This window comes from Eurosta solidaginis, chromosome 5, assembly GCF_040869045.1.
Source record: "Eurosta solidaginis isolate ZX-2024a chromosome 5, ASM4086904v1, whole genome shotgun sequence".
NCBI lineage: Eukaryota > Metazoa > Arthropoda > Insecta > Diptera > Tephritidae > Eurosta > Eurosta solidaginis.
The window spans coordinates 242,488,686-242,501,313 of NC_090323.1; the positions used below are offsets into that span (position 1 = coordinate 242,488,686).

Here is a 12,628-nt window from a genome sequence, read left to right on the forward strand (position 1 = left end):
TTCTTCACTATTTTAGCCTTAATCAAATCTAGTTACATTTTCTTTTAGGACAGGTAAATGTGTTTTTAATTCATGTGTTGGATTTTTTATACCGCATGTTTTAACTGAGTTATTCTACTTGTAATACTACTACTTTTCAATATTCAAATTTTTTAAAAACCTTTCAAACGAAAAGATATATCTTTTTTTCATGGCATGTCATGTCAGTAATTTTTTGGCAATACATAAGCTTGTGTTTGTTTCAAAGTTTAATAACAAAAACGGCTGCGCATACTCGCAATTTTTTGAGTGGTGATCAATTTTGTAAGGTACTGATACCGTTACTGGCAAAGGATGGCAACCTTGTGAAAATTCTTAAAATGTAATACTATATCGATGTACCACATTTGATTCAAATCGGTTAAGCCGTTTCCGAGATGGTAGTGTACATACAAAAACATATAAAGAGAAGGTGAGGTGGCAACACTAAGTGGCAACCTTTATTAAAAATGTCAATAGAAATGCGGAGTAAAATACTTTTCGTTTGATACCCATATTGACATACATCATGCAATGCCAAAAAATTACCTCGGGTATATCCGAAACCGGGGTCCCGATCCATAGTAATTCTGCGCGGAACACCGTGAATTTACTGTCAAATATTTCCTTTCATAACAGTGAAGTAAGACAACCACTTTTTGAACAGTAATAACTGCTGTTTTAATTTTGGCCAGCTAAAAAAAAAAACAAAAATAAAAAAATTTTGGCCAGCTAGATTGATCAAATACCCCACCCCACATGGCTCAATCAAATTTTTGTCCGATACTGATGAGTTTGATATATGGAAGTCTATATCTATCTCGATTCCTTTATACCTGTGTACAAGTACAGCTGGGTAAAAAAATTGTCCACTCTTCGATTTTATGAGTTAACGGTATGGTTTTAGAAAACAGTCCCCAATAATGTTCAAAAAGAAAATTGAAGGTGCAAGCTCGTCACTTTTAATGTTAACCCAGGACCACCATGTAATATTAGTTAGTGGCTTGTATTTTTAGACAGATATTTATGTACCTAAACCACTATTTGTGCCTGGTTCCGAGGAGAAAAAAACTTTTTTTGAAGCTCCCTAGTAAATATATCCGTAAGTAGTAATTTCGTTCACTAGAGTATGCGCCCGCTACGTTGTTCACTTTCAACAAGATGAGCGGTAAAATTGTAAATAAACGATAATAAATTGTATTTAAACTGAGCTTAATTTTAACTACAGTTTAAAATGAACAAAGCTTTAACTAATGCGAACTACATATATGGTTGAAAATCATTCATTTACAAATTTAATTCAAATTTTTTCCATTCAAAACTTTTCGTCAGTGGCACGCTTTAGCATAGAGTTATGTAATTTATATCCGTGATTTTTTCTATTCTGTTTAAGTCTCGATTTGTTTTTATATATGTGATTATGCTAATTATAATTCTATTAGGGCAATTGTACACGTATGACAGTTTTCAATTGCTGATTTTAACATATGTATGTATGTATGTATATACATTAGACCGGGTCGATTTATTAACCGATATCGTGCCATCGATTTTTCGATAGAATTTGGGCTCAGGAAAAAAAAAGTTCCACTACGCATATCCAAAAAATTAATTATCGACCCTGCGAAATTAAATTTTTTTTACTTTTTTTCGACTTTGATTTTTAAGGTTTTTTTCATGACCTACTAAAAAATTTTCATTTCATTGTAAAATTTTCATGTATACCCTGTGCGACGCAAAATTTCCGCTAAAAACGTTGTCGATAACAGTGTTTTGAAAAAAAAAAATGTTTTTTTTTGTTATCGCCAACGTTTTTAGCGGACATTTTTGGGTCGGACAGAGTATACCTGAAAATTTTACTATGAAATGAAAATTTTTTTAGTAGGTTATGAAAAAAAACCTTAAAAATCAAAGTCGAAAAAAGGTCAAAAAAATTTAATTTCGCCGGCTGGAAATTTATTTTTTTTTTTTGGTATGCGTAGTGGAACTTTTTTTCCTAAGCCCAAATCCTATCGAAAAATCGATGGCGCGATATCGGTTAACTTTCGTCCATACAAATCGACCCACCCTAATATACATACATATGCGGCCGTCGTGCTGTGATGATAGCGTGCTCTGCCTACCACACCGAAGATCCAGGGTTCACGCCACGAAAAAGGTAGCACCAAAATTTAAGAATCAATTTTTTTCAATTAGAAGAAAATTTTTCTAAGTGGGGTCGCCCCAGTGTTTGGTAAGCACACCGAGTGTATTTCTGCCATGAAAAGCATCTCAGCGAAAACTCATCTGATGTATATTGGAACGATTTTCCGTCATCCCTTGTCAAATTTGGTTTTGAGACAAACCGGTTTCGGCGTTGTGCCATCATCAGTGTCGATTTTCGTTCTCTCACTGCCTTGCAGATGCCGTTCGGAGTCGGCATAAAACAAGTAGGTCCCGTCCCACCAATTTGTAGGAAAAGTTAAAAGGAATACGACTCAAGTTGGAAGAGAAGCTCGGTCTAAAATCTAAAGTATGTAAAAAAGTATGTTTCTGCTAAAAAAAATATGCATCATGGTAGAAAAAACTTCATGGGTTACCCATTCCCAAGGTGTCTGTTGCCCGTAAAAACTTTGATAAACTTCTTGGTATTCTCGTGCCTTGGCTTTCGGCAAGAAAAGAAAACTACTCACAACATCACGGTGTCTGTCTTCGCGTTGTATATGTATGTATTCCTTCTTCTTTTAAAAATTATGATTGACACTATTCCTATTGGGATTATGACACATAGAAGGTGCAAATCGGATTCAGTTCGGGCAAAGGACCTAGTCGCCTAGTCTTGAAGTAAAGCACTTCATAGATAGCAACCTTAGTATTACCCAACATTTTTTAATTTTATAATTTATTTAATAATTTGGGAAAAATTTAAACAACGTGACATCAGGACGGACAAGGCGACAGCTGTTTCGATTATACCTTGTAAATCTCTTCAAAGCCTTTTCTCCTGGGAGTGGGAGTCGAACTCGCACCCCTACGATAGTTGAAATGGTTGTAAACGCATTCAGCTACGTCATGCCTGTTGTGAAGTCTTTCCCAATTGCCTTCTTTTTGCATATTTTAATCTTTTACACATTGCATACTTCGTATGCAATTATGTGTTAAAGCTATGCTTGGTACGGCGGTTTTCAAAGAAACTTTGGTTTCTGTTGTTGTTTTCGTTCTATTTATAGAACTACAACGAATTAACCAATTTTGTCTGTATGTACTTAAAAAATTGCTTCAAATAAATGTTTTCATACATTTAAAAAAAAAGCAATATGGGCAATCCCCGATTATTAAAAATCATACATTTTTTAATTTATTTTCCCATTTGTTGCCTGAAGATGTTCTATTACATCTAAAACCCTAAAAGAATCCTTCAAATACGGTCCCGATTTGATCCCAACATGTTTTCTTAAAAAATGTGCTGAATACATTTACCAGCTCCTTACTGATCTGTTTCCCGACGGCTTGGAAGGAATCTTTTCTTATCCCACTCCATAAAAAAGGAAAGCAGGTCGTCTATTGAAAACTATCATGGAATAGCAAAGCTCTCCGCTATCCCTAAGCTTTTCGAAGCAACCTTTACTAATAGGGCTGATCACATTCAACACGGCGTATACAGACCAGAACCACAATAAAGCAAAGCTTGACGACACCCGTAGCCAAGCATTGGCACCTTGATTACTTTGAGAGCGGCAGCCACCAATATGAATTAAAGCAAATAGTAGAGAAAAATTTAGGAAAAAATATTAATTATATTTAAAAAACGCCCAAAAGAATGATTTTAGCTTTTATTATCTGTTATTTACTTCTATTTTAGTTTTTATTGACAAAATAAAAAGGACGCCACTCACTGTCGATTCACAAAAATAGAATTAGGTTTTATCTGGCTACAACAGCTGTCGTGATTGATTGTCGTACTGCTCTGTCGCGCGCGCCGAAAATAGCGATGCTCATAAGAACATGTGTAAAAAGAATATGACATATATTTTTCCTCATTTTGAAGAAATTTGGCCATGCGAATGAGGAAACATTTTCTTAGGTGCCATTTCATTCCCATTTTTCTTCAATCGGGAGAAATTTTTTTTGAGTGTATATACACTGATTTCAGCAAAGCATTTGACAAAGTATGCTACTCATTACTTGTCTATAAACTCGAATTGCTTGGCTTTCAACCTGGCCTAACTCGCTGGATCTCCTCCTATCTTTGCGGCAGAACTCAAGGAGTAATTTTTAAAAAAATTTCAAACAATGTCATCAATGCTCCCTCCGGTGTGCCTCGGGGCAGGCATCTCGGTCCGGTTCTGTTTTTGCTCTTTATAAACGATATTACCACAACTGTAAAATATTCTGAAATTTTAATGTATGCCGACGACGTAAAACTTTTTAAGTCATACGCGTCGGTTGAAGAACGTTCTGTACTCCAGTTGGATTTAAATTGTTTAGTTACTTGGTGTAATGCGAATTTTATGCCGCTCAACATAGAAAAATGTAAATTCATGTCTTTTTCACGTGGGAACGTACAGCCAGCTTCTTACACAATTAATGGCCAAACTCTGGAAAGCGTTGATGTTTTTGTCGACTTGGGAGTTACAATGAATTGCAAACATAGTTTCAATCCTCATATTAATGCCACAGTCAATTAAGCGAGAGGAGTTTTAGCATTTGTGAAAAGATGGGCAAAAGAGTTTAGTGATCCTTACGTTACAAAAACCCTTTTTGCATCATTGGTGAGGCCGATATTGGAATATGCATCGATAATTTGGAATCCGCATTATCAAGTTCATGTGGATAGGCTAGAATCAATTCAAACACAGTTTTTACTTCAATGGGACTCCTTGTATAATCTTCCTCCTTACACTAATCGGTTAAAACTAATAAATCTTCCTACCCTTGCAAGTCGTAGAGAAACGCTAGGTGTACTATTTATGGCTAAACTATTAAATGGATCGATTTCAACCCCATTTCTTTTCAACGAAGTAAACTCGAATGTTCCATGCCGAGTTTCAATGCATTATAAACCTATAATTCTTAAACAATTCAGAAACAATTTCCAACTAAACAAACCTTTTCTATGTTTGTGTGAAGATTATAACTCTCACTCGAGAATAATCGAAGGAAGCAAGAACATAGCATATTTATATAAATGTAGATACGATTCTTTATTTTATTATTTAATCCTATTTTGTAACTTATAATAAGTATGGTATTAAGGCTACGTACTTAGCACATTTTCCTGATACAATTTCATTGTTATATCGCAGCTTATTTAAGAACCTAAAATACGAAGCTTGTGTGTGTGATTATATTTTTTAACATAGCTGATTTCCTTTCTGCAGGAAGTTAACTATACCAAATAACGTTAATATTTTTATACAGGTTCTTTAAAACATACAAGATTTTATCCCAAGAATAATAGTTTCTTCAGCAACGCCAGTTTCAACAGAAAGCTTTGATCATCTGTTGGTCCGACATTTTCGCGTGCACCTCTAATTCCTTCTGGAATTGCCTCTTCTACAGGCACAGCACTGACGGTCAAGAAAAGAGCGCAGCCAATAAAGAGAACCTGTATGTATAAATAGAAAATATTATGTGAGGTTGAACAATTTAAAAAATAAAAATGTTCATAAAAAAGCACAGCCTCAAGATTAAATAAAATTTAAAGGTTACATTAAACGTTCATAACTCGCTGGAATGAGTTGTCAGTTTTAGCGAGCAATAATGATACGGCGGCCGCCGTTGTGTGGTGGTAGCGTGCTCCGCCTACCACACCGAGGGTCCTGGGTTCATATTCCTGCCAAAGTAACATCAAAAATTGATAAACAAGTTTTTTCAATTAGAAAAAAAACGATCTAAACTGGGTCGCCCCTCGGAAGTGATTTGGCAAACACTTCGCGTGTATTTCTGCCATGAAAAGCTTCTCAGTAAAAATTCATCTGCCTTGCATTCGGGGTGGGCATAAAACATGTAGGTCCCGTCTCGCCAATTTGTGTGGAAATTAAAAGGATCACGAGGCAAATTGGAAGAGAAGCGCGGCCTTAATCTCTTCGGAGCTACATCGCACAAAGTATTTATTTTTTATTTATTATAAGTGTCACAACCGAAACTTTGCGTACAAAAGTATTTTACTCTTCCACCAAGTTCGTAGCTTCCCTGCAAAAAATGGTTGGCATATCTGTTTCATTTTTGTCATATATGTAATTACTCTAATATAGATTGTCTACGCCAAGTCTCGCTTTGCTTTTGAGTACTGCTTGAAGTAATATTTTGTGATTTTTTGGAGTGTGCTCTCTTGTAGATGTTCGATGTAGTACTCAGAAACTAATTCTAAGCTTGAGTAAATGACACTATCCCATGACATCGCACTGTATGTTGGACTACACTTATGAAGGAAGCTCTTCTCATTCCTAATATCATACAAGAATAAAATGTGCGACAAATTAGAATGCGATGTCCGAAAGCTCGAAGTTCGTTTCAGAACACTCCATGGAACATCTACGGTACTGTAGTTTCGAAAAAAACCCAAAAAACTACTGCATGGAGTAATTACAGCAAAGTGAGAACTGAGCTAGATAAATCATAATGGAGTACTTATACATATTTCAAATATGTTCCAATAATTGTTAGCATGGTTTCCACCGACACATTAGCAACTTTGGTGATCACAGCACTCTCTATCCAAACAAGCCTGTTGGAATGCATACGTGTTACTCATTTTTTAAATCCCAATAGCTCTGCAATGGTGGATCGGATTAATGGCATATTTGAACTGGTGACAAATAGTACTCGTTAGATCCATAACTTATTATAATTTTTAGGAAAAGTTTGACAGTTAAATAGTTATCGCTTCAGTGAAAATGGTTCTCAGTCACTGATCGTAACACGTAATACGGGCCCAGATCTTAATGACCAAAACCATCCATGCTGATACTTCGTATTTTGCTTGATTTTGAATAGCCAATTAACACGTTCATCTACAAAGTTCGGGTTGACGACTACTATGCTCAATAATGATAGCACGAAATTAAACTCGACATGAAGTTTAAGCTTTATATTTAAGATGAGCCCGGCAGTTATCTGTTATATAACATGGGACCTTAAGTTTACTGTCCCAATTCGAAAGGATAATAATACGGTTCAATTTTAAATCTATATTTTAATATAACACGCACCAAAAATAAGAATTTCATTTTGTATAACTGTTTTTTTTGCACTCTTGGCTCCGAACAGCGTAGTTGGAAAAGCAAACTATGAATGTTAATCAATTTAAGCTTAGTTGTACTATTTATATACTTAAGCTGCTGTTTCTGTTTTCAAATGCTTTAGCAATGTCACACTTCTGCTCGCAAAACGGTTCTTTGTGTTAGTACCGTTGACGTTACCATACGCGACATAACTATTCATCTATGGCTTTGATTGAAGGTAATTCACTGTTGGGAATGGAGATGAGCTGCTGGGAGCCTAGAAGCCCACGCCTTAAAATGGCAAATAAAAAATATAATCCCCTTAGCGTGTTGATAGCTTCAGGTGGTTGTTGTTGTTGTTGTAGCAGTGCTTCGCCCCATGATCACAAATTGTCATCAATATCCTCTAACGGGAGTCCAAGGAAACTTGCTGTTTCAACAGGGATGGACCATAATGAGAGCGGTGTTAGAGGCGTTGGTTCTACATTACAATTAAAGAGATGGTTGGTGTCATGTGGGGACACATTGCAAGCGGGGCATACATTTTGTATGTCGGGGTTGATTCTGGATAGGTAAGAGTTTAACCTGTTGCAGTATCCAGATCGAAGTGTAGCTAGAGTGACTCGCATTTCCCTGGGGAGTATGCGTTCCTCTTCCGCAAGTTTTAGGTACTGTTCTTTGAGTTCTGGATTCACCAGGCAATTCCTGGCATAAAGGTCCTCCGCCTGGTTGTGAAGTTCGCTGAGGACCTGCTTGTGTTTTTTGGCTTCATACGGCTGAGTTCTCAGGTGCCATATTTCCTCATAATGCTTACGGAGATTACTCCTTAAGCCCCTGGACGGTGTTGGCTCATCAATCAGATGTCTGTTGGGATGCCCAGGTTTCTGGGTATTCAACAGAAACTGTTTGGCTAGCATCTCATTTCTCTCCCTGATGGGGAGTATTCTCGCCACATTATGTAGATGGTGTTCTGGGGACAGAAGAAGACAACCCGTGGCGGTTCTGAGAGCAGTATTTTGGCAGGCCTGTAGCTTCTTCTCAGTGCTTCTTCTCAGTGAGTAGTTTTTAGGCTTAGCGACCATATTGGGGACGCGTAGCATGCAATCGGCTGGCCAATTGCTTTGTAAGTGGTAAGGAGCCTTTCTTTATCTTTTCCCCAAGTACTGCCAGCAAGATATTTAAGGATTTTTTTACGACTCTGGATTTTCGGTACGATTGCGGCTGCATGCTCACAAAAATGTAGATCCTGATCAAACGTCACATCCAAGATTTTGGGGTGTAGGACAGTCGGTAGCGTAGTTCCATAGACGTGGATGTTCAAAATGGTCGAGATTTGGGACGTCCGTGTTCTAAATAACGTCGCGGAGAATTTAGTAGGTGATAATGCCAGATTTCGCGAAGCGAAAAAACTGGAGAAATCAGGGAGGTAACCGTTTATTCTGTTGCAAAGCTCGTCTTTTCTGTGGGCCTGGGCCTGTGGCCATTATTGTGCAGTCATCGGTGTAGGAAACGATAGTAACTCCTTCTGGGGGAGAAAGTAGTATGTAGAAGTTAAACAAAAGCGGGGATAGGACACCACCCTGTGGCACCCCTTGTTTAATTCTTCTTGGTTTTGAAGTTTCGTTTCTAAATTGCGCCGATGCCTGCCGACCATCCAGATAATTTGCGGTCCACCTTTTAAGACATGGGGGAAGGGTAGACTCTTCCAAGTCTTGCAGTAACGTGCCATGGTTGACCGTATCAATCACCTTCAGGTGGCGATTACGTGTAGTGTACCGGATGTACCTGCATTGACAACACTTTAAAACTTTCAAGAATAGTCTTTACCGCGCCTACTTACAATCACGAAGCACTGTAGTGTTTTTCAATCTAATCTAATATTAAGAAAGCTACCATGCATATTGAGTGGACACATCTAGGCTTGAAAAGTTATCTGAATCAACTGTGATACGAATATCGACCGTATGTCATCTCAACAATAGGAGCAGTTACGCCGAGGCCGATAAAGGCACTAATCATTATCTTGATTCGTTGCCAATTAACACCTTCACATTTGTGCAACTAAAATAGTATATGCTTTTAGATTGAGGGAGTCTGGGTCTACAAAGAGAAGCAATATGTACAAGAACGCTATTGTTTTCAGCCTGTTCTTTGCGGGAACCATACCAATATATCTTCTCGGCTACGAAGGAAAATGAATGTACGACATCAGCGCACAGAATCAATCTGATGTTGGCAACAGAAGTACTGCATGCAATGTGGATTATTTTTCTACTGAACCCATGGTTGAAGCGACCATATGAATAAGCCTATTTCTATCTAATTCAATAAATATCTCATCATAATCGGAAAGACTGTATACTGGGATTCAAGGTGTTGTTAAGCGCAATACAAAGCTTTATAGCTTCAAAGCTTCCACAATCCATGTGTCAACCTCACTTACGCGAGCGAAATCCTGTTACAAATATGGATATATCATACACATATTTAGCTGGCGAGACTCTGGCTACGCCAAGTTTCTCATATAACTAGGGGTTGGGGGCGGGATGGCCTAGAAGGTTTAATGTGGTCATATTATTATTCCCGAAATGGTTGGGCTATTTAGTAGCTTAATGATGCTTTGTTACCGGAACGTAACGGATCTATATCCGGCAAAGGACCAACATCGATAACACTCCCCAAAGCCTTCGCGGAGTGTCTTTGTCGTTAGTACAACAACGACAACTGTATACGACGGACGCCATAACTTCTTCAAATGCCAACACTTCGCGCAACAGAAAACTAGAATAGTATAATATATATTATATTATAGTATATTATACACTTGGCCTTTATGAGGGCAGGCATGTCTTGCGTATGGACGGATGTGATACGGTCAGCAAGTGCGTCAGGCACAAAACAAATTAACAACAACGGTCTAATGACCAGGTACATCAAATTGATTACTCGTGCTTGATTTAAAAGTCGCAGATGGTCTTCTGCCTAACTAGCTAAAATAATTTGGCTTTGAAACAGGGGTCTGCATATTACGACATCTTCCTTTTGACATTTATCCCACGTCATTAGCCTAACTTCATTATACAAATTACCCTAGGGCAGTTCCACCGTCGTAAGCGGCAGACTTGTCACTTAAAAAATCAAGCGGTAAAAACGCGTTAGCTGTAACTCATGTTTGTATGTATATATAGGTTAAGCTGGTCTTCCCATATACATATGTACATAAATTCATTACACAGTTCTTGTTTTTATTTTTATTGACCCATTAAAACTTTTAACAAATTTAGTAAATAGCCTTTGATATTTTCCCGTTTTTCTCCTTCCTCAGCTTTAATCGATTGTAAATATTTACTTCCGGACATGACGTACATACATAGTTGCAAAATTTTGAAAATAATACTATACCTAAAACATGCATATACATGCATATGTGTGTATGTATTAGAGATATACGCCGCCGATTCGCGTTGTTTTTCGCACGCCACCGCCGAATGTCAAAAAATAGGAGCGGCGGTGGCGGCGGCGGCGGCGGTGTTCGGCGCGTTACTATTTTTCTACTCTATTGTTCATCTCGAAAATTGGTCCGATATGGTCAAAAGGGATATCAAGGGATGCGCATCACTGCCAGTTATAAAAATCCAATTGCGAAATATAACACTTTCTAACCGTACAAAAGTTATTTGAGAAAACATGCGCTTTCAATGCCGGATTTCGTATCTTCGAATTCACCAAGTTATTAAAGCAAAACACTTAAAGAAAAGTTATATAATAAATTTAAATGCTCACTTCGCATAATTTTTTCAAAAAAATTAATAAACAACAATGAATTTAAATGAAATCTGTGCTTTTTTGCAATAACCGCTTAAGTCTTATATATTAGTTTGCCGCAAATTGATATTTAAGGTTTAAATGCATATTTGAAAAAATGTCAAACAGGTACTCAATCGAAACTTCGTGAATCAGATGGTTTAAAGTAAGTTTAATAAAGGCCACCAACTATTTTTTTAAACGTATGTGTATTTTTTTTTTTTATGTGTATTACAAGGAAGTTGCAAATTTTAAAATATGTACACTTACATCTTACATCGACTTAAGCCGTTATTGCAGATTTTGATTTAAATATCAGCCTTACTTATATCGACTCAAGTGTTTATTGCAAACAGTAAACGTACAAACCTAACGGCTTAACTCAAAACGGAAATAAACAGTATCGAGATAAATATTTCATTTGTGAGTTTTATTTAACAATACATACAATTTTTAACATAAAAACTCACCTCCATAAATTAGAAACACTAATAATGGTGATTTCTTTTCTACACCAAAATGTCGCCACTTTCAGCGGCAAACATTTTTAAGATTCTCACTTCGCCCTGTGAAATTATAGCCACTTAAAATGTTCAGTGCCAACCTGCATGACTTGAAAAGAAGAAAAATTGTAACCATTTTTACAAAAAAATAATTTAAAAAAAATTTTTAAGTTAAACGGTTTTATTGAAAACAATACTTACATGAAATAATAATAATACGAAAAGCTAGAAAATAATTAGGTAGGTCCTAGGTACTAGTCATCACACTCCTTATCAATCTAGGGCATTGATCAGACAATTAAATAAAAGCGTTGGGCGCGTTAAATTTCTAAAAATGTGAGGCGTAGCATAACCTGATTAAGGTTCAGTTGGTTTTACTTATGACTATCAATAGAAATATGACGCGTCCAACGCTTTTATTTAATTGTCTGATCAACGCCCTAGATTGATAAGGAGTGTGACGACTAGTACCTAGGACCTACCTAATTATTTTCTAGCTTTTCGTATTATTTTTATTTCATGTAAGTATTGTTTTCAATAAAACCGTTTAACTTAAAAAAATTTTTTTAATTACTTTATTTTCAAGTTTTTAGTCTTTATTTAATTGCCTATTATTTCTCATTCTATTTAGTTCATTTAGTGACTCATTATTACAAGGACTCTTTCCTGACAATTTGTTACAACCTAAGTCCTCAATACATAATCCTTCCAAAGACTTTACTCGACTCTGCGCCACGTATGCTTGTCCCTCATCCAACTCCAAAATATTTTGATGTCACTTCTACTGGACTGTATGCAATATTTGTTCCAAATATGAGCCAAATCGGGCATCATAGGTCGCTTTCTATTCATGTATGTATTATGTGTTCCAAATATGGACCAAATCAAATCGGACCACAAATACGATTTTTGTGAATATCTCGATCCTTGCGCCACCTAGCGGCGATTTTTTTGATAGGTCTCTTTCTATTCTTGTATGTATTATGTGTTCCAAGTATGAGCCAAGTCGGACCACAAATACGATTTTTGTGAATATCTCGATCCTTGCGCCACCTAGCGGCTATTTTTTCATAAGTCGCTTTTTATTTTTGCGTGTAT

At 36.7% G+C, this 12,628-nt stretch overlaps 1 protein-coding gene across 1 annotated transcript; it reads right to left on the reverse strand.

Moving 5' to 3' along the window:
• Positions 1–5,176: 5,176 nt before the first annotated feature.
• Positions 5,177–7,361, reverse strand: LOC137252981 (uncharacterized). Its single transcript, XM_067789171.1, has 2 exons — positions 7,212–7,361; positions 5,177–5,605 (listed from the first exon to the last, which is right to left on the reverse strand). Exons 1-2 carry the CDS (start codon positions 7,227–7,229, stop codon positions 5,441–5,443), a joined length of 183 nt encoding a protein of 60 aa, XP_067645272.1. The 5' UTR covers positions 7,230–7,361; the 3' UTR covers positions 5,177–5,440.
• Between the last annotated feature and the right edge of the window lie 5,267 nt (positions 7,362–12,628).